Genomic DNA, 23,788 nt, shown 5'->3' on the forward strand with positions numbered 1-23,788 from the left:
TTCCCCGTGACCCACAGGCAATACACAGTCCCACAAAAGCACAATTATCACCACAGCAACAATCCTTCTGGCACCACCACTCCTCCTCAGGCTTAGTCCTCCTCCTCCCCCTCCTCCGACTCTGGCTCTCTCGAGTGGTGGTGGCTGGCCTTTTTTATACCCCACCCGGAAGCATTCCAGGTGCTTGATCACCTGGTCCTAATTGCATTTCCGGGTGGGGCTGAAGATTTGACCAGCCGGGCTGCAGACTCCATGCAGCTCCCCCTGACGGCCATCCGAGCCCCCAACCAGGCTGTGGAGGACTCCATCTCCCATGGAGCCATGCGCCAGGTTGGGGAATCATCGTCTGCCAGGGAGGCTGCCACCAAGCGTCCCGGGGGAGGTATTGAGCTGTCCATGGTAGCTCCCCCGGAACAGATGCAGAAGGGGCGTCCCTGCCGGGCATGGGACCCGGCTGTCCTTCACAATATAAATAATTGCATTTAAACGATTCATCAAAATCAGTTGTACTGTATGTAAACGATACTGTTTTAAACGTCATTGTTTTTAACTTCAGATAACCCAGTTTCCACGTCTACCTGTATTAGTTTAAATGGCACTTTTGCCACTCACAATATGGCGTACGGCGTACGCACTGACGTATCGTGTTGACTGAGCAACACAGTGAATGCGGCGTCTATCTATATATGTCTATGATCAAAACGACAAGAGTGTGCATCTCTAGACACACAAGGAGAGCAGAATCAGTTATTTTTGCGCCACCTGGAGGTTACAACTTGTATTTCTGTTCACTCGGGAAGCTCATACAATACGTCCCTCCATACTGTGCACAAGTAGGATGAGGGGGCGCACACTGCCGTCCAGAATAAGAACCAGCTGCCAAGGCAAGAAGACCAATCTCCAAGACAAGAACCAGCTGCCAAGGCAAGAAGACCAATCTCCAAGACAAGAACCAGCTGCCAGGGCAAGTGAGACAGATTCAAAGTGTGGAAAACTGGAGGTGTGCCAGGCCTGGCAGCCATCTTCACAGCTGCTCTGAAGATTCATCTCCACTCCTCTGATTTGCTCCTCTCAATGAGCCAATTGACTGAAAGTGAACATTGTTTTTTTTTGGGTGGGGGGGGGGGGGATTGTCTGTTGGAAGGAGGTGTACCAGTGTGGGGCCATCTTAACATGTCTTAACATAAGGCCCCAGGAGCATAGGTGCCCACGATGTTTCTGATGCCTATGTATGTTGAGCAAAGCTCTTTCTTGTTTTTTCATTCATGCACTCTACTCGTCTCAAGTGCACATGCGGAAACTTATGACTCTTTCAGTTCCTATCAGGTACTCATTTGTGCCATCTTACTGTACCACAGGCCAACCCTTAGTCACGAAAATTACTCTCTGGGAGTCTCTGCCAAAAAAAAAAAAACTGCATGCTCACAATTTCCTTGTTTTGCATTCCATTCATGCCACACTGTGGGAAACCAGCAAACCTGCCAGTGTGATGGAACCCAGGAGGCTCAAATTTCAACCTTTTATTCTTCGCTCAAATTCCTGTTCTTGTTGGCTCTGAGTAGGTGACCCTTAAGATGTTGGCACTTCACAGTTATCCTCCATGGCCAGCCCTGAAATAGCTCTCTCTGCCAAGGAGTGTTTGTCCATAACTGCCATTAATGACCTGCTTCTGCCTCTGCTTTCCAAAGACCTCCTTTAAAAATACAGGTCTTCCACACGCTAACGTGTACCCTGGCGTATCTGTGTGGAGATGGAGACCAGCAGTAACTGCCCATCTGGGCACCTGAACTAAACACATGAAAAACACGCATGCTGAACTGAATTGAACTGAAAGGAATGGATAGAAGAACTCTGACTGATGGACTGGAGTTGAACCTGCACCTGTTTATTAGCATTTGTACATCTACTGTATCTTTATAATAGAGAGCGAGGGCATTACATAATAGATAGATAGATAGATAGATAGATAGATAGATAGATAGATAGATAGATAGATAGATAGATAGATAGATAGATAGATAGATAGATAGAAATGAAAGGCACTATATGATAGATAGATAGATAGATAGATAGATAGATAGATAGATAGATAGATAGATAGATAGATAGATAGATAGATAGATAGATAGATAGATATGAAAGGCACTATATGATAGATAGATAGATAGATAGATAGATAGATAGATAGATAGATAGATAGATAGATAGATAGATAGATATGAAAGGCACTTTATAGATAGATAGATAGATAGATAGATAGATAGATAGATAGATAGATAGATAGATAGATAGATAGATAGATAGATAGATATGAAAGGCACTATATAGATAGATAGATAGATAGATAGATAGATAGATAGATAGATAGATAGATAGATAGATAGATAGATAGATAGATAGATAGATAGATAGATAGATATGAAAGGCACTATATGATAGATAGATAGATAGATAGATAGATAGATAGATAGATAGATAGATAGATAGATAGATAGATAGATAGATAGATAGATATGAAAGGCACTTTATAGATAGATAGATAGATAGATAGATAGATAGATAGATAGATAGATAGATAGATAGATAGATAGATAGATAGATAGATAGATAGATAGATATGAAAGGCACTATATAGATAGATAGATAGATAGATAGATAGATAGATAGATAGATAGATAGATAGATAGATAGATAGATAGATAGATAGATAGATAGATATGAAAGGCACTATATAGATAGATAGATAGATAGATAGATAGATAGATAGATAGATAGATAGATAGATAGATAGATAGATAGATAGATAGATAGATATGAAAGGCACTTTATAGATAGATAGATAGATAGATAGATAGATAGATAGATAGATAGATAGATAGATAGATAGATAGATAGATAGATATGAAAGGCACTATATAGATAGATAGATAGATAGATAGATAGATAGATAGATAGATAGATAGATAGATAGATAGATAGATAGATAGATAGATAGATAGATAGATATGAAAGGCACTATATAGATAGATAGATAGATAGATAGATAGATAGATAGATAGATAGATAGATAGATAGATAGATAGATAGATATGAAAGGCACTATATAGATAGATAGATAGATAGATAGATAGATAGATAGATAGATAGATAGATAGATAGATAGATAGATAGATAGATAGATAGATAGATAGATAGATATGAAAGGCACTATGTAGATAGATAGATAGATAGATAGATAGATAGATAGATAGATAGATAGATAGATAGATAGATAGATAGATAGATAGATATGAAAGGCACTATATAGATAGATAGATAGATAGATAGATAGATAGATAGATAGATAGATAGATAGATAGATAGATAGATAGATATGAAAGGCACTATATAGATAGATAGATAGATAGATAGATAGATAGATAGATAGATAGATAGATAGATAGATAGATAGATAGATAGATAGATAGATAGATAGATAGATAGATATGAAAGGCACTATATAGATAGATAGATTCCCTCAGAACACCCAGGTGGGGTCCCAAGCAATAGTTCCCGCCCAGGGGTCCCTTCCTCCCTAAGTCTCCCTTTGGTTTCCTCCTGGCCCACCTCCCATGTGGATCTCATTTCCTGATGGTAGACTCAAGCACTTGGACATCAACAGTGGCAAGCACTACCTGGTGGTCCCGTGATGAAATCCTGCCATTCTGGAAGACGTCTTTCAGCATCTTGCATTGTGCTGTTGGGATGTCATTTTAATTTGACACATTTGCCATCAGTGGGGTCCCTGTACTTTTTTTTTTTTTTATCCTTGTGGAAAAAAGGATGATGGTAAAATTAGATGCCATCATGAAGAAGTTCATTCCTCCATGGTGTGCTAAGAGGGACCTCTGGACGATCTTTTCTGCCCACTGCTATTAGGCAAGTCAATGTTCCCCCCTGATGTACTTGTTAAGTTTAATTAATTTATTTCATTGATTGATTGATTGATTGATTGGCTGTATTATCTGTCCTGTTTTGATGTTTCTGCTGCTGTATTCATCTGAATGGGATTAGTAACGTTTATCTAATGTAATCTAATGATATCAAAATTCTGTTGACAGCATATACAACATGGTTAATTTTGCAGCTGATACCAAAACTAGGTGGAAGGACAAAAAATTTAGGAAAACCAAATTTTGGGAAGCAGTGGTGAACTGCATCATGGGAGGTACGGCAGCACAGTATTAAACATCATTCGGGGGGTCAGTACTCACCAACGTCATCCTGGTGGTAAATAACCGAGTGGTATTCCCGTTGGCTCACAGGCTCCACGTAGAAAGTTCCATTGGAGGTCTGGATAAACCCTTCAAAGCGGCCAGAAATGAGTGAGCCGTGGCAGGAGGAGTTGGCATCCCCTGTGGGTGACACAAACACCGTTTCATTTAGCATCCTCTTATAGGAGAACGCCATCCTAAGACACTAAATTCAGAGTCGTAGTATAATTTTGTGCGAGTATTGTCGACATTTTGAACGTGCGGACACACACAGTGTATCACAGGTGGGCTTTGATTTGTGCCCCTTATGACTGAAGACTCAACATTTCCTCTACTGCAGTCTCAGCGTCTGATAGGGAAACACGGCACAGAGCGCCTTCCTTGTGATTTTCAGAATTTTCTTTCCATATCTTTTCCATTTGGAATTCTTCACGCTGTGTGGCCTGCCTTTACAGTGCCGCTGTGAGCCCAGAAACTTTCAGCCAACAGTGTCCAAACAAATTCAGCTACAGCAACCAACAAACCTATCTGGGAACAGCTGGACAAAGCATTCTTCAGCGGAGAGGTAGGTGTGTGTGCGTTTGGCGGATGACTTACATGAGGTCACTTCATGGGCCTGCGTCTAAGCCCATGTGGGAATCATAAGGTCCATCCAGAGCGTCGCCAATTGCAGAGTGGGGCTTGAGAAACTAAAGCTGACAGGGGCTGGGATTGCTCTGTCAACGCATGTTTTATAGAGCGCCTTAGATTGGTTTCACACTTGTAGAGGGCTAAAATGGCGTCTAAGTCAAGTGTCACAATTGCTGTTTTTACTTAATTTTTTTGTTTGCTTTCAGTAATGATTTATCATAAAGTATACATTTTGCCTGTGTGCTTTTTTTATTAAATTATTTTTTGATTCTTGTTTTTTTTTTTTTTTGCTAAAAGGCAAAGTGAGATAGAAAGATATAGAGATAGATATGAAAGGCACTATATGAAATAGATCGGCACACCCTGGAATGAGGTGACCCCTGTTTTGGGAGAGCCTCAGTTTTACAGTTTCTGGAACCAAAGGGGCGCAGCTCTGACAACATCGTCAGTGACAGCGCCCCCTCATGTCCCGGAGTGGTAGTGCTTACCCGTAATGAGCCTGGTAGGTGACCCTCTGACGTGCATGGCTGAGCTCCAGGAGGACAAGCATCACTGCAACAATCTGCAGTCCAGTTTGCAAAAAGGTACCTAAAGCAGTGCTTCCCAACCTTTTTACATCCAAGGACCCCTTTTCCAGTTGCATATGTATAACTTGCACACGGGCAGCTTATAATATGTGATATTGCAATGCCATAAACCACAATTGGTTTCATTTGATAGATCAGGGGTTATTAAACATTTTAATCTGAGGACCCAACTCAGTGCCATACTCAGGGCCGGATTACCTATTATGACAATGGAGCCTGTAGTTATATATAGGGTGGTCCAGATCTAATTATGCAACTTTCAATGCAATGCAGGAAGACAATGCAAGACTAAAGAATTGTTTGAAATATCTTGTAATAAACGAATGCAGGGCAGGTGCTGCCATCTATTGGCAACAAAAATATTTTTTTGTGAATTCTCTATGTAATAAACTTAACAAGTTATAGCGTAATGTAAATTACATACTTAGATCTGGACCACCCTGTACAGTACACACATCCAGCAGTGGGATGGCTGAGTGTCTGGAATAAGTAAATTCATTTTGATGTTATATGGCGCCCTGCCCAGGATTTGTTCCTACCTTGCACCCTGTGCTGGCTGGGATTGGCTCCAGCAGATCCCCGTGACCCTATGTTATGATATAGCGGGTTGGACAATGACTGCCTGTGACGATGCGGGTTCTGCTCCATGCTTTCATTCAGCTTCTGGGAGCTCTCGAACCCGACACCGTCAGTAATGTCACCGATAAGCTGGACAGTGAGGCACAACAGTGAAGCAAGGGGATGGTGCAAAAAGTGCAAAGTGCTTTTATTAAAAAAATTAACAAAATCAACAACAAAGTGTCCAAATAAATAAGTGCAGTGTCTCTCAAATCTTCAAATAAATAATCCAATAAAAACAAGTGAACTGTGGAGGTTGAAAACACACTAGAAAAATAATTTTAAAACAAGGTTAAAATAACGGTAAGAAGCAGTCTTTCTTTAAAAACTAAAGCCAGGTCTGTTCTTTTACTGGCGGCTCCCATTCGGTACCCGCAAAAGGGGAGTCGCCCTACCAGCAAATGTAGCTCCTTCATTTCTGGTCCGGTAGCCCTCTGATCCCCGGCTATGTTGGGGTCCAGCCGGATCTAGACTTGGGTTCCTTCCCCAGTGGCCAGGGAGCTCACACTGGGGCTCAACACACCCAAAGCCTCCTCGACTCCTCTTCCTTCACTGCGGCATGCCAACCTTCTCCCGGTCACTTCTGCTCCAAACAAGCGTTCAGCAGAAGCGACCACTACCGTCAGCCCTCAGGTGCTGGCCAAACACCCCACTCTCCTACCAGCTGCATTAAATTCTCACGAGCCTGCTCTCGCTCTCTCTCTCAATGACTTTCTCCATCCTGCTTCCTTCCATCTTCTTCTCCTTTAACCTCCCATGACATTCTTTTCTCTCTCTCCTCTCCTTCCACCTCGCGCTTCTATTAAACATTATGGGCACGTGGATCAGATGTGGCAATTAGCAGCTCCTGGCAACAATTACAGATGCGGACGACTCCTCACCTGTGCACTTAAGCGACTGACTGACTGACTGACTGACTGACTGTTATATGGCCAGTGAATGATGACAGTGTTCATTCAGGTATGAATTCATTTAAATGTATTGTCTTTATCAAGTACACTTCTACTTTAAATAGATAGATAGATAGATAGATAGATAGATAGATAGATAGATAGATAGATAGATAGATAGATAGATAGATAGATAGATAGATAGATAGATAGATAGATAGATAGATAGATAGATAGATAGATAGATAGAATTCTTTATTGTCATTATGCATACAGTACACATAACAAAATGTTTCATTGGTAGGACTCGGCTTCAAGGAAGAATACTTCAAATACACAATACACTATAAATAATAAAATAAACATAATAAGTAAGTATAAAAGACGGCAGCAATAAAACGTCAAGTCCAGACTTTTCCTGAGGTAGTACGCCTGCAGAGACCAGTGATCTGTGTGTGTGGGTCTGCAGGGGAGGAATACGAGTGTGTGTGTTTGATTACGAGGGTAAGTGCGTGTGCATGTCTATAGGGGGGCAGGTTACGGGTCGATGTAGGTGTGTGTATCAGCAGGGGCAGACAGACTTCACAGCTCTGGGGAAAAAGCTGTCTTTCAGTCTGCTGGTACGTGATTTTACGTTTCTGTACTGCTTTCCTGAAGGCAGTGGTACAAACAGTCCATTTCCCAGATGGGTGAGATCCGCAGCTATACATTTCGCCCTCTTCTGCACCCTTCCAACATATGCAGAGTCCAGGTCTAGGAGAGGACTTCCCACGATCCCCTGTGCTGTTCTCACCACCCGTGTCAAGTCCTTCCTGTCCTGTGCTGTGCAGCTGTTGTACCACACTGTCATACTGTGACAGAGAATGCTTTCTATAGCGGATCTGTAGATGTTTGTGAGCAGCCGAGAGGAGAATCCAGCACGTCTCATCTTCCTATGTCTTTGTTGGGTCTTCTTAACCAGGTGAGATGTGTTCAAAGACCAGGTCAGATCCAATGTGATGTGGTTACACAAGAACTTGATATTGTCCACACACATTACAGCCTCCTCATGTATGAATATAGGAGCATGTTCAGTTTTTCTGGACCTCCTATAGTCCACAATGACGTCTTTGGTCTTGCTGGTGTTCAAGACGAGGTTGTTGGCTGAGCACCATAGTGCTAGGTGTTGTATCTCCTCTCTATAGTGAGTCTCACCATTGTCTGATATGAGACCCACCACGGTCGTATCATCTGCAAACTTCACAACCATATTTGTGGCATGGATGGCAGAGCAATCGTGCGTAAATAACGTGAAGAGTGCTGGGCTGAGCACACAACCCTGTGGCGTGGCTGTGTTCAAAACCAGTGTGGCTGATGTAAGATCTCCAATTCTAACCACCTGAGGCCTGTTAGTGAGAAAGTCCCTGATCCAGAGACACAACGATGTGGACAGTCCCAGATTATGAAGCTTTTGTACCAGCTTGTCCATTTTATGGTGTCTCCTCCGCCGTCTCAGCCACAGAGAGGGGATGGTAAAAGCCTCAGTAGTCCACCATACCTCTTGTGGAATAAAGTCCAGCCTTGGGGATACGTGAAGCTCGAACCGCTTCCCTATATTAATTAAATCAGTCCTTCCATACTGGATTAACGCTTCAAGTGGTTTAAGTAACAGTAAAAATTTAATTACGAATAAAACGAAGCCAAAAGCCGAGAGCCACCGAGCTGCTGCGTGTGTCCACACCACCATGTTACAAAAGATACAGAAGAAGAAGAGCCATGAGACCAGTTACTACTCCTCCGGCCTTCACTGTTTCCAATGAAAATATAAAAGTGCGGAAACTCTTTGAACGACCCTTGTGGTAATAATAGAGCAGGGGTGTCCAAACTTGTTTCATTGGGGGCCACATACAGAGAAACATATGAAGGGCTGGGCCACCCACTAGAGGTGAGGTCTATTGCCTCACCTCCTGTGTATTAAGCTAGCAAAATCAATCAAATATCGGTAAATTAGGCTTCATAATTGAATATGCTTAAAGAAAAAACAGCATCACAGCTCTCCATTAGATAGATAGATAGATAGATAGATAGATAGATAGATAGATAGATAGATAGATAGATAGATAGATAGATAGATAGATAGATAGATAGATAGATAGATAGATAGATAGATAGATAGATAGATAGATAGATAGATAGATAGATAGATAGATAGATAGATACTTTATTAATCCCAATGGGAAATTCACATTCTCCAGCAGCAGCATACTGATACAATAAATAATATTAAATTAAAGAATGATAACAATGCAGGTATAACAGACAATAACTTTGTATAATGTTAACGTTTACCCCTCCCCGGGTGGAATTGAAGAGTCGCATAGTGTGGTGGAGGAACGATCTCCTCAGTCTGTCAGTGGAGCAGGACAGTGACAGCAGTCTGTCGCTGAAGCTGCTCCTCTGTCTGGAGATGATACTATTAAGTGGATGCAGTGGATTCTCCATGACTGACAGGAGTCTGCTCAGCACCCGTCGCTCTGCCACAGATGTCAAACTGTCCAGCTCCATGCCAACAACAGAGCCTGCCTTCCTCACCAGTTTGTCCAGGCGTGAGGCGTCTTTCCTCTTAATGCTGCCTCCCCAGCACACCACCGCGTAGAAGAGGGCGCTCGCCACAACCGTCTGATAGAACATCTGCAGCATCTTATTGCAGATGTTGAAGGACGCCAGTCTTCTAAGGAAGTATAGTCGGCTCCGTCCTTTCTTGCACAGCGCATCAGTATTGGCAGTCCAGTCTAATTTATCATCCAGCTGCACTCCCAGATATTTATAGGTCTGCACCATCTGCACACAGTCACCTTTGATGATCACAGGGTCTATGAGGGGTCTGGGCCTCCTGAAATCCACCACCAGCTCCTTGGTTTTAATGGGTTTTCATTTATTGTATTACAAAGTGCGCTTTTAATTCGCCGCACAACTGCGTTTCTGGAGAAGCGAACGTTGTTGAATTCCTGTGACTTTAGTGAGGCGCTGTTTCATGAAGTCACCATCTGAGAAAGGTTTCCCGTGACAGGCAGTGAGTTACGTTACTTCGTAATTGGCTAATGTGGCATGTTCTTGTGTTTTGTTAGCACAGAAAAAAATCCTGTTGTTGAGCTAGCAGACAGGCTGCCATTTGCTTAACTTTCTGTCCTCGCTCGGCACCAGTGTTTCATAGTGTCGACACACATTGTACTCTTTCACCACTGCAATAGTTTCATTGCAAATCAAATAGACACACTTGCCCTTGACTTCTAGGAAGAAATGTTAATTTCCCCACCGTGTCTGAAATTTTCTGCACTCACTAGCTATTGTGTGTTTCTTTGGTTCTGCCATTTTTGGTCACCCGTAGCAAAATTGTTCTTTGGTTACGCTTGTGTTAAACCTAAGAAGTACAATACAGTTAAGGACAAGTTTTGTGTGTGGGCCATATTTCATATTTTTAGAATTTGCTGCAGGCCAATTAAAAATGGACCTCAGTTGGCCCGTGGGCTGTAGTTTGGACACCCCTGTAATAGAGGTTCAAGATATATATGAATCTTGGAAATACACCAAAATTAGAATCTGGTAAGTGCCACCCGGCCCACCGATGCTCACGTGCTCGTTCTTGTCTTGATCGTGTTAGCCATCCAGTTTAGTGGTCCACTGAGAGTGAGAGTGGTGTGCTGTTGCCAGACCTACAATCAGTCATCGCAAGTACAACAATTATGGTACATAATTTTGTATGAAAATTTTTTAAATATTAAATTTTGTAGGATAATTTTATACGAACACAAAATAAATATCTTTAATGCCATGTGTTTTGAATTTACATACTTCATCGTCTTCTGAAATTGAAAGGCTTTCTCAGTGTTGTCAAAAGCTGACCGATGCTCACCCAGAGGACTCAAACACGAATGTCTCAGCTGAGCTTCAGCAGCTTCACTCACATGTGCGTCAGATGTTCGGTGCAACAAAAAATGTAACAATGGGATTCTGTTATGCTGAGCTTTATAAAATAATCGTAGAAGACAATATTGAGTGTGCCTTTCCAAAGGTAGACATTTGCTTTCATATTAGGGCAGGTGGTGTGGTGTAGTGGTTAAGGATTTGGGCTTCGAGCCCTAAGGTTGTGGCTTTTCAATCCCACTACTGACACCAAGTGACCCTAAGTAAGTCACTTCACCTCCTTGTATTGCAGTTAGAAAAAACAAAAACCAAAAGAAATGGAACCAGTTGTATCTTGGAACTTGTAAGTCACCTTGGATAAAGCTGTCAGATAAATGTATTAATTGGAGTTATGACTTTATTATAGTGGCTTACTTGGTTAACTAGTTTTCTTTGACACCAGCACAACATAACGGCATTTCTCATACCATGAACGTATTTTAGTTAGTGTGGTGTAGTGGTTAAGGCGTTGGGCCTTCAAACCCTGCGGTTATGGCTTCAAATCCCACTGCTGACACCAAGAGATCCTGAGCAAGTCATGTGACCTGCCTGTGCACCAGTTGGAAAAAGAAAGGAAACGTAACCAGTTGTATCTCAAATGTTGTGAGTCGCCTTGGATGAAGACATCCGCCAAAGCAGAAAATGCAACACTTGGAATTGTTATGCTATTATAGCGGCTACATGGAGTAGTTTTGATTCATTTTGAAAAATAAAATTTTATTGTACAGTTTATTATTGTTTATAGTTTGAATTACGTGTATATGGGGACAGCAAAATCTTTTAAGTGCTTAGGGCCTCTAAAGGTCTTAATCTGGCCCTGCAACATACTGGGACCCCAGAAGAGGATTCTTAGCATAATGACAGCAGAGCAGCCATACATAATTAACAATAGCCATTTAATAAAAATAAATAAATAAATACAATGGTTTTCTTCCATTCAAGCATATCTCTTAAAGAGAAAGAAGGAGAGAAATATTGTTAATAAAACAATAATTCTCATTCAAACCAGAGAAGACATTCTTGAGGTTTATCAGTAGAAATGTTTGAATGGTGACCCATCTAACCCATCTGTTCTGTGAATACTGTATCTGTCGAATTGATGAAGAAAAAAAACTTTGCTCTGCAATATTTTTATATTCTTGGTTAATTTGTTTAAGTTTATTTACTTTAGTGATTGTAATCTATGATTGTAAATGTATGAGTTATTACATCTTCTCACTTGTGGCAATCACCTTTTGTTTCCTCTCCCACTACACTTGTTGAGCAAACAGGCCCTCGCCTAATGTTACTCGATTATGTTTACTTCCTTTGTAAGTCACTTGGGATAAAAGCATCTGCTAAGTAAATAAATGTAAATGTGAATGCCACTGCTACCGCTCTACAAACTGTGCTGAGCCATGTCAGCCAAAGAGGGAGCTATGGAAGGCTGCTCTTTGTAGACTACAGTTCAGCATTTAATACAATAATCCCTGACATATTGCTAAGCAAGTCGACAGACTCAGGCCTCCCACTCCTGCTATCTGACCAGAGCCACAAACATCATTAAGGATCCTTCACATCCTGCCTGCTCAGCACCTGTTTGAACTCTGGACATCTGGTCACCATAATAGATCTTTGAAAGTACGGACCGATAGATTCAGAAACAGTTTCCATACAATGGCCATAATACATTGAACAAAAATAAGCAAATTAAGGCGGGTTAAATACTTTTTGGCCAGTGCTTGGAAATGGACTCATACATACTGCTGCTGCTGCAGGAAACAAACCCCGGGCAGGGCGCCTGTCCACCACAGCCCCAGTGAAATAGTATTATTTATTGTATTTATATTGCTTTCAGTTTTTTTACCTAATTTCTTATTAAGTATATTTTTACATTTTTTTTTTGTATTATATGTTGTAGCATTGATTTGTTTTTCACAAAAGTAGTGTCATTTTGGTTTTGTACCCAGCTGGAGTGGCACTCATAATTTCATTTAAAATTATTTTACAATGACAATATAGGCTTTCTATTCTATTCTATTCTAGTCTAATTTACTTTATTCTATTCTATTCTATTCAGCGCTGGGCTGGCGCCTTGCCCGGGCTAGGTTCCTGCCTTGCACCCTGTGTTGGCTGGGATTGGCTCCAGCAGACCACTGTGACCCTGTGTTCGGTTTCAGCGGGTTGGAAAATGGATGGATGGATATTCTAATCTAGTCTAGTCTAGTCTAGTCTATTCTAATCTACTCTGTTCTAGTTGATTCTATTCTATTCTAGTTTAGCCTATTCAATTCAATTCAATTCAATTCAATTCAATTCAATTCTATTCTATTCTATTCTATTCTGTTCTATTCTATTCTAGTCTAGTCTAAGTTAGTTTATTCTATTCTATTCGTGTCTAGTCAATTCTATTCTAATCTATTCTGTTCTAGTTGATTCTATTATAGTTTAGCCTATTCTATTCTATTCTATTGTAGTCTAGTCTAGTCTAGTCTATTCTAATCTACTCTGTTCTAGTTGATTCTATTCTATTCTAGTTTAGCCTATTCAATTCAACTCAATTCAATTCAATTCTATTCTATTCTATTCTATTCTAGTCTATTCTAGTCTAGTCTAGTCTAGTCTAGTCTAAGTTAGTTTATTCTATTCTATTCATGTCTAGTCTATTCTATTCTAATCTATTCTGTTCTAGTTGATTCTATTATAGTTTAGCCTATTCTATTCTATTCTATTCTATTCTATTCTAGTCTAGTCCAGTCTAGTCTAATCTATTCTATTCTAATCTATTCTGTTCTGGTTGATTCTGTTCTATTCTATTTTAGTTTAGCCTATTCTATTCTAGTCTAGTTTAGCCTATTCTGTTCTATTCTAATCTATTCTATTCTAGTCTAAGTTAGTTTATTCTATTCTATTTGTGTCTAGTCTATTCTATTCTAATCTAATCTGTTCTAGTTGATTCTATTATAGTTTAGCCTATTCTATTCTATTGTAGTCTAGTCTAGTCTAGTGTGGCGGAGTGGTGGCTCTGAGGCTAGGGATCTGCACTGGCAATCAGAAGGTTGCCGGTTCGAATCCCGTAAAATGCCAAAAGGGACTCTGCTCTGTTGGGTCCTTGAGCAAGGCCCTTAACCTGCAATTGCTAAGCGCTTTGAGTAGTGAGAAAAGCGCAATATAAATGCAAAGAATTATTATTCTATTCTAGTCTAAGTTAGTTTATTCTATTCTATTTGTGTCTAGTCTAGTCTATTCTAATCTATTCTGTTCTAGTTGATTCTATTCTATTCTATTCTAGTTTAGCCTATTCTATTCTATTCTATTCTAGTCTAGTCTAGTCTAATCTAGTCTAGTCTAGTCTAAGTTACTTTATTCTATTCTATTCGTGTCTAGTCTAGTCTAGTCTATTCTAATCTATTCTGTTCTAGTTGATTCTATTCTAGTTTAGCCTATTCTATTCTATTCTATTCTATTCTATTCTATTCTATTCTATTCTATTCTATTCTATTGTAGTCTAGTCTAGTCTATTCTAATCTATTCTATTCTAGTCTAGTCTAGTCTAAGTTAGTTTATTCTATTCTATTTGTGTCTAGTCTAGTCTAGTCTATTCTAATCGCAGGGCATCATGGACTTTGGAGTATGGTATTGCAGCCCTGCTGGGAACTGTGGGCACCACCAGGGGACTCTTATTTCCTACATAGCCCAGAAGTACTATCAAGTCACGAGGACGGGAGTCCAGAAGTACTTACAGGCTAACGAGAAACTGACCTGGAAGTGCTGGCAAGTCACATGGACGGAAGGACAGAAGCATTTCCGGATCGGACCATATATAAAGAACTACTGAGTCGGGAGGAGGTGGACAACACTTGCTGGGAGGTGTGGAGGAGAAAGAGTAGAGAGAAAGAAGAATATTGTGCTTGGTACTGTTTATTGGCATGTTTATTGTGGCTGTAGTGCTTAGGGCACTGTTTAGAGAAGAAAAAAGAATTTAAAATACTTCTCAGTGCTTTTACCTTGTGTCTTGCGTATCTGTCTGTTGGGTTTAAGGGGCAACAGTGCCACCTAGCGTCCACACTGTTCACGGCACACTTAATGTTTCAAGGTTTTCCCACAGCACCCCAAATTAAACCACAGTAGGCTATAGTTTTTAGTTGTATAATACACACCTGACAGTTGCAGTGCGCAGTTGGTGGCTGGTGCAATTACAGTGGAACCTTGGATAGCGAGCATAATTCGTTCCGGAAACGTGCTCGCAGTCCAAAGCACTCGTATATCAAAGCGAATTTCCCCATAAGAAATAATGGAAACTCCGATGATTCGTTCCACAACCCAAAACTATTCATATAAAAACGATTAATACAAAATATAAAGTAAAAATACATAAAACAAATTAACCTGCACGTTACCTTTGAAAGGAATCGTGGCTGGTGTGAGGGAGACAAGAGAGAGGAGGATTATTGTGTAGGTCGGCTTTCACTCTAACTAACGGAATCCCTGCTATCTGTTGACTCACTGGAATCGTCCTCTGTTTTTGCGACTTTAACGAGGAACCTCTCCATTGACAGTTGCTTTTGTCTGAAGCGTCACTACACTTGGACACAAAAGAAAAAAAATGCTTTAAGCATTGTAAGGTTTCTAAACTCTTTTAGGATTCCATCCAGCGGGATGACACGCGGAAGAGCGTCCCAAAGCAATCGCAGTCTCCCAGCGCTGTAGTAGTTCGCCGTAAAAGCGAATCCGAAAAGATCGCGGACATCTTATGAGCGCCTGCCGTTGATGGGTGATACAACGAAAATTATAAATTCAGGGCACAGTATTACTTGGCCACTAACCTGGCCATAACCCTACATGACTGCTGTGTTTCTGTATAGGAGAGCGGTAGATCCAGCTACAATAAATAACCGTGCTGTTCCTCTTTCACGTTGAATAAAGTTGGTTTTGCTAAAGTACAGAGACTCGGCTTCGTGTTTTGGGGTGCAAGACAGGGACTCACACGTTACAACAAACACACACGTGGTCACAATGCTATAGTAAACAGTATACGCTCATACAGATGTTGACTATATGAGTGAGGCATGTCGACTGAGACAGAGAGTGGGAGACGATTACCCACAATCCCGCAGCGAGAGAGAGAGAAGAACCATCAGCTCAGCTGTGATCACATGACACTTAGCAGACAAAGCGTATTCATACTACTCGTACTGCAAGACCTCGCTCGTTTATCAAGTGAAAATTTATTAAAAATTTTTGCTCGTCTTGCAAAACACTCGGAAACCAAGTTACTCGCAAACCGAGGTTCCACTGTATAAGTAACAAGAGAGGAACCATCAACTCAGTTGTTATCACGTGACGATCGGCAGACAACGCGTATATCTACTACATGTTTTGCAAGACCTCGTTCGTTTATCAAGTTAAAATTTATTAAAAATTTTAGCTTGTCTTGCAGAACACTCGCAAACCAAGGTTCCACTGTAGTTATAAAAAAAATGAAACCCGAATTATCACAAATGTTTAGAATCGTTTTTTAATCAGGTCTTCTTTGAGGTGCATCATATGGTTCAAAAAAGGCCAATTTTCCGAATTAGTTGACTATGATGACTAACTGTTTCAAATTCAATATCTGTTGATGTTTTCGTATGTTGTAATTTATTCAGTTCAAAGTAATTTATATTCTTTTTAGGATTCAATACACTTCCGCTACACTTCTTTGCCCACCTGCCACACGTTTGTGGTACGTCCTCTTCGTTTTTAGTCCTAGTGTGCATATTGAAGTTCAGTAAAAACTCGTCGATTTTTAAAGTTTTAGAAACGATTTTGATCACAGCAACATATGGAGGGGGTTTGATCTTCAATAAATAAGTTTTTGTTTTTGTCCAGCCTAATTAGAGGAGTTTTTTTTCTGTCCTCCCAGCAATCTGACCTTACCCTTGTTACTTATTCTTTAATATTATTGCCTAATCTGAAATACTGTCATCTTGTAAAGCACTTTGAGCTCCATTGTGGTATAAAAACGACGTGCCATAGAAATAAATGTTGTTGTTGTTGAATTAAAATCCTAGAAAAGCCTCACTAGGGAAGCTGACTTCACGTTTACATCTGTGCTGTGACAAACGGGCAAACAATCAGACTGTCTGTCTGCCGTTACGCGCGGTCTCCACACCCTTTCAAGTGTACAGTAAGCGATTCCTTACCTTCCAATTCTCCGGAGTAGAGATGAGATAACGTCGGCACTTCTGATTGATTTCTGAAATGAACCTGGAAATCGTCTGTAAATCCAGAGCTGTCGGGTTTCAGCCTCATCTGGAAGTGCCTGGACAAATTCACATATAAAAGGTATGGTCAGCAGCTGGAAAATCCGATGTAAAAGAGAGCTGGTGAGCTGCTACAAACAACGGAGTTAAAGGTCAGCCATACACTTGTTTTCTTAGCCTTATCCGATTTGGAATTCCAAGACGTTAAATGTGAAATGTACGGAGATGAAAGTGTGTGTCAATATTCTTTGAGCCCTCCAGATTGGTTCTATTCAATAAGGGCGCGCACAAAAAGGCGACCTTCAAAAGGTCGACCTCAATTGGGCGCAGAGAATAAAAGCGCACATAAATAAAAGCGATCTTCAAAGGGGCGACCTCAATTGAGCGCCGAATAAAGGCACGCGTAAATAAAGGCGAGCTTCAAAAGGACGACCTCAATTGAGCGCCGAATAAATACGCGCACAAATAAAGGAGCGCTTCAAAAGGATGACCTTCGGAACGAATTAAATTAATTGTCCTTGATTATGCTAATAGACCGCATCTCGAATATCTACGTGGCATTGCACATAATCTACAGCTTCAAGTGTAACTTGCTTTCACCTTTTTATACATTCAGTCATTGCCTTAATCTAATTTTCTGTAATTTTGAAAACAAGGAAATATAGAGAGCTTTAGAAATAGTTCGTTAGAAGTAGTTCGTTAGAAGTTCATGCATTAATTAATTGGATGTTTTAATATTCTTGCTTTCACCTTTTTATACGTTTAATCATTGCCTTTATCTAATAAATTTTCTCTAATTTTGTTGCGGTTGCCTTTATTCGCTGCACCCAATTGACGTCACCCTTTTGAAGCACTCCTTTATTTATGCGCGCATTTATTTGGCGCTCAATAATTGAGGTCGTCCTTTTGAAGCTCGCCTTTATTTACGCGCGCCTTTATTCGGCGCTCAATTGAGGTCGCCCCTTTGAAGATCGCTTTTATTTATGTGCGGTTTTATTCGCCGCGCCCAATTGAGGTCGCCCTTTTGAAGGTCGCCTTTATGTGCGCGCCCTTATTGACGGATACCCTCCAGATTCTCTGCGCAAACCTGAAGCGCCTACATGTTGTCACCAAGCTGATCGGAGTGCTATATGGGCGGGTTGGACCGTGTAGAATATGTGCTGTCACTTCTACACGGTGTGACCAAAATGTCTGAAAATCCCCTTAAATTAAAGTCTGCAATGTGCCTTTTAATCACGACATCTGAATTGTGTGATTTGTCATTTTAAACTGTGGAGCAGAGGGGAGAAATCTAAGAAAAAGGGGTCTTTGCTCCCAAGCATTACGGAGGGCGCTGTACATACATATACTAATGAAGCACGGCTTTGCATTTAAGGAGGCACTCACATCATACGGCTAATTTATACGCTAAACGCATTTTTAGGAGTCTTATCACAGACAATGGGTACCGACTGGCATCATTTCCACCGCTGTTTTCAGCTTTTTGGCTGCTGCTGTATTTAAAGCCTCATAACTCCTAGAATTTTTAATTAGGTTTGAGAATGACTACATGAATATAAACTGCGTTTTACTCTACACATGGTGGGCAATCTACATACAAATTTTTCCTCCGACACTTGTGTGTATAACAGCTACAGATAACTCCGCATTTTAGGATTTTAGCTGATGATAACAAAATGCCCCTAATATTCTATTTGGAAGGTCGTGAGAAAAATTATCAAAGTTCCCCAGTGGGATTTATGTGAGGAATGCAGCACAGCACACTGGAAACTAAAAGGTTTTCCAAGAAACTGAGAACTCCAAGTACAGACCCTCCTGGAGGAAAGAAAAATGTGCAGAGAACACAAGGTGAAAGAAGCATCTGGAAGCTTCACCAAGCCGGGGAAAAAAACATGTCCTTCATTATACCATGGAAGTGAAGAACACGCGTTACACGTACAAAGTGACTTGAAATAGTGGAGCGGTGGGAGGAGAGGAGAGTGGGAAAAAAACAGAAGAGAAGTCGACTAGAGAAAGAGAAAGGCGACATTAACAATAAAGAACAATACAGACAGATATGAAAGGCACTATATAAAATAAAACAAGGGAATTAGATAGATAGATAGATAGATAGATAGATAGATAGATAGATAGATAGATAGATAGATAGATAGATAGATAGATAGATAGATAGATAGATAGATAGATGTGAAAGGCACTATATGATAGATAGATAGATAGATAGATAGATAGATAGATAGATAGATAGATAGATAGATAGATAGATAGATAGATAGATAGATAGATAGATAGATACAGTGCTGTGAAAAACTATTTGCCCCCTTCCTGATTTCTTATTCTTTTGCATGTTTGTCACACAAAATGTTTCTGATCATCAAACCCATTTAACCATTAGTCAAATATAACACAAGTAAACACAAAATGCAGTTTGTAAATGGTGGTTTTCATTATTTAGGGAGAAAAAAAAATCCAAACCTACATGGCCCTGTGTGAAAAAGTAATTGCCCCCTGAACCTAATAACTGGTTGGGCCACCCTTAGCAGCAATAACTGCAATCAAGCGTTTGCGATAACTTGCAATGAGTCTTTTACAGCGCTCTGGAGGAATTTTGGCCCACTCATCTTTGCAAAATTGTTGTAATTCAGCTTTATTTGAGGGTTTTCTAGCATGAACCGCCTTTTTAAGGTCATGCCATAGCATCTCAATTGGATTCAGGTCAGGACTTTGACTAGGCCACTCCAAAGTCTTCATTTTGTTTTTCTTCAGCCATTCAGAGGTGGATTTGCTGGTGTGTTTTGGGTCATTGTCCTGTTGCAGCACCCAAGATCGCTTCAGCTTGAGTTGACGAACAGATGGCCGGACATTCTCCTTCAGGATTTTTTGGTAGACAGTAGAATTCATGGTTCCATCTATCACAGCAAGCCTTCCAGGTCCTGAAGCAGCAAAACAACCCCAGACCATCACACTACCACCACCATATTTTACTGTTGGTATGATGTTCTTTTTCTGAAATGCTGTGTTCTGTTCTGTGTACTGTATTGTATTGACCCCCTTTTTTGATACCCTACCTACCTACCTGGAAAGAGGTCTCTCTCTGAATTGCCTTTCCTGAGGTTTCTTCCATTTCTTTTTCCCTAAAAGGGTTTTTTTGGCAGTTTTTCCTTGTCTTCTTAGAGAATCAAGGCTGGGGGGGGCTGTCAAAAGGCAGGGCCTGTTAAAGCCCATTGTGGCACTCCTTGTGTGATTTTGGACTATATAAAAATAAATTGTATTGTATTGTATATCCATCCATCCATCCATCTAACCCGCTATATCCTCACTACAGGGTCATGGGGGTCTGCTGGAGCCAATCCCAGCCAACACAGGGTGCAAGGCAGGAAACAAACCCCGGGCAGGGCGCCAGCCCACTGCAGTTGTATTGTATAATTGTTTTTCAGTTCAGGTTCAGTTCAGTCTTGCAACTTGCTCAGGGCCACAAAGACAGGAGACGTGGACATCCCCAGAGTATGCAGTCCAGCATTTTACCTTCTAAGCCTGGCCAAGTGCCACCAAACTTGTCACAAACAAGTGAACATACCTGTGGTAAGCAGTGAAGTCCAGGCTGACTCGTTGATCATCTTCATGGATGGCCCGCTTGGCTCTCTGATGCTTCATTTCAAGGGCCTCTCGGCTGTAGGACAGGCCTTCATAATATCTAATGAATGGACTCGGTCCGTTCTCCGTGGATCCTGAAAAATGAAACATGATGCACGTCTATGAGTTTCAGTTTTTGTCTACTGGGTTAATGCAAGTCCTTGTCTCTTTCAAAGTAACATCTGCCCCTGAGATGCTGTGCAGGAATTTCAAAAAGAGGCAGAAAAAGAAGGAGTGAGGGGGCAAAAAATGAGAAATTAATCCATCATAAAACGCTGATGCCATCCAGCTTTGGGTTTCCTGTTCGGTTTCAGGTCAGTTCCCTCAGTCCAATATGGAAAGCCAAATGAACATCTAGAAATGTAATTCAGCTTTTTAGGTATTTGAAAGTAACATCCATAGACGGCAAAGCAGGGTCCTCAAGGTCAGCTCCGTTACTCCATCTCCCATAATATTAAAAGGTGAAGTGCTAGGAAAGGGGGAATGTTTTGCCTACCTTGGTTGGGCACACATCGACGGTAGAGCCAGGATCAGCAGCTAAAGAACGTTTGGGGATCCAGAGAACCATCCATTACCACCAAGATCCAACATAAATCAAGTCCTACTCTACGGAGCCAACACATGGAGGACCACCACAACCATCACCAGAAAGGTCCAGATATTTACTAACACCTGTCTGATGAGGATCATCTGGATTCCCTGGCCTGATGCCGTCAGAAACCAAGAACTGTGGTAGCAAACGAGACAAGAGCCAGTGGAGGAAGAGGTTCACAGCGGGTTTGGAGGTAGTTAGGCTCCATCTTTGTGAGCCAGTCTCAAACACCACGAGGCAAGGCCTCACATGGAAAGAGTTAAAGAGGCCAACCAAGAAACACCTACAACCAGGATCTGGAAGCAGATGCCAAGAGGATGGACCACACCAGGGGACAATTGCAGAGGCTGGCACTAAGATAGAAATGCCTGGAGAGCTCTTGCCCAACAGGGGCAAAGGGATTAAGTAAAGTAAGTAAGAGAGCCATTTCAAGATATTTCACATGTAAGTACTGCACTGGACCTTTTCCTGGCCGGGACGCCATAACGGAAGGACAATATGGAAGAAGGCATAACCCGGCCTGACTGGGGCTGTTTCAACATCCCATACAAACGGATAGATAGATTAATGGACAGTAGGGGGGAGCTGGGATATAAAGAGGAGTTCAGTGCTCCACTGGTGTGGACCCAGTAAGGACACACGCAGTGATGTATGGGAATCGTAGTCCCAAGGAACAATCATGTTGGGGTCCTTGGGTGGCACAAGGGGGTGCTCCCTGTTTCAGGAAGCTTCCATTTGACCCGAAGGGGCTTCCATCAGATTATGCCCTGGTACCAGAACTACTCCTGGATCATAAAAGTTTTTCCCCATTTTATTCACCCAGAAAAAATAGAACTAAATTCTGAAAAAGTGAAGCTCATGTGTCAACAGCATGACTCCAAACTGCTAAACTCTAAGCACAATTCCACTGGCCTCAACTCAAATATCATTGAAATTCACAATTTTGCAAATCTCTGAACACAAATTGCACCGTTTTAGCACACTTTGTTCACTTTGAAACAATGGTCTCCAAAACGCAACACCCTGACTACCAGTTAGTCTCGTTCATGTCGCTCCTCAATTAGAAGATCAGTTCAGTCAGGGGGTCAGGGTATAAAAGAGGCCTCGAGATGACTTCTACAAGAAGAAGGAGCAGCGGCAACACAGAGGAACAGGAATATTGAGAGGAAGAGGTTAGAAGAAGAATGAGAGGAGGAGGAAGAGTGAGAGGAGGCCTAGCAGGCAGCAGAGGCCATTCAAGATGAGGAGGAGGAAGAGGAGGAAGAGGAAAGCAAAGGCGAGCCAGTATTTCCAATGAAATACGTGCAACTTTGGTGGACCATGTAATCCAGTGGTTCTCAAACTGTGGGGTGGGCCCCCCTAGTGGGGCGCGAAGTAACAAAACGGGGGGCTCGAAGATGTGAAAAAAAGAAAACAAGAATCGAAAATATGAAAAATACATCTATTGAAACCAAAACAAATGAACTTAAACTACATTCTGATGCTAGAAAAATAAATATAGAGTTAGATGAATGTCGATAAAAGTTTAGGTATAATAAAATATGCATTTATGATATATCATTAATTAAAAAAGAACAAATTGGTATTAGTGGGCTCCTTTCAAAAAAACGTTAGGGAGGGCGCAATTAAAACTGTTATGAAAACTCGGGTCGCAAATACTTAAAGGTTAAGAAACGCTGATGTAATCAATCCTGGCCTAACCATGACTGAAGCTGGGCAGCGAGTCCAGCCAAGTTTGAGCCGCTTCACAGTAGCCTCAGCTAGAGAAGAGAACAGGTAAGTAACCACTTGAGAAGTTTCACAGGACGTTATGGTTTCTATAGATATCTACAGTGCTCACAGAAGTATACCCTATAGTGTTTTTTCTTATGCTTGCGTAGCTGTACGGTGTGACGCCTCGTGTAGTGGAAAGCTTGGCACCAGACTACACTTTGGGCATCTTGTAGTCCAGGGCCAACCGGGATTAAATTTGAGGGAGTTGTCAGACATGGAGTCACTGACACAAAAGTGGTATATTTTCCAAAAACAATAGTGGGTTTCATTTACAAGTTGTAAGCCACTAGGGGGCGAACTGCCTCCCTAATCCCTGACACAGATAGGCAGGACACAAAATCCCAACACCACACCAATATACAGTCCCTTCTTGCCGCCAGTCCATCTGCCTCCACTCCTCCTCAGGCTTTGTCTCCTTCCTCCTGACTGTGGCTACCCCAATGGAGTGAGGCGGCTCCTCTTATTCAGGTCCTGGGAGTGTTCCAGGTGGCTCATCAGTATTACCTGGAATCACTCCCCAGGTGTGCTGGAGGTCCTCTATAGGGCTCCCCACGGCGGCCCCCATGGAACCCAACAGGGCTTCACCAAACTCGACATGCCCTGCAGAAATCCGTGGTGCCACAGCCGCCCAGGAGGGCTGGCCTCT

The 23,788-nt window shown here is 41.4% G+C and overlaps 1 protein-coding gene across 3 annotated transcripts in view; it reads right to left on the reverse strand.

The window, feature by feature from the left end:
* Positions 1-23,788, reverse strand: part of si:ch1073-396h14.1 (disintegrin and metalloproteinase domain-containing protein 10) — a 121,249-nt gene that overhangs the window by 92,156 nt on the left and 5,305 nt on the right. For 2 of the 3 annotated variants that reach the window (XM_028816524.2, XM_051935271.1), the window contains exons 2-4: positions 20,722-20,872; positions 17,085-17,203; positions 4,254-4,394 (exon numbers count right to left, since the gene is read on the reverse strand). In XM_028816524.2, coding sequence (XP_028672357.1) covers positions 4,254-4,394; positions 17,085-17,203; positions 20,722-20,872 — 411 coding nt within the window. The remainder of the gene's footprint in view (positions 1-4,253; positions 4,395-17,084; positions 17,204-20,721; positions 20,873-23,788) is intronic. The other variant, XM_051935272.1, reaches the window with a different exon arrangement.

The sequence above is a fragment of the Erpetoichthys calabaricus genome, chromosome 12 (genome assembly GCF_900747795.2).
Source record: "Erpetoichthys calabaricus chromosome 12, fErpCal1.3, whole genome shotgun sequence".
In the NCBI taxonomy this organism is placed as follows: domain Eukaryota; kingdom Metazoa; phylum Chordata; class Cladistia; order Polypteriformes; family Polypteridae; genus Erpetoichthys; species Erpetoichthys calabaricus.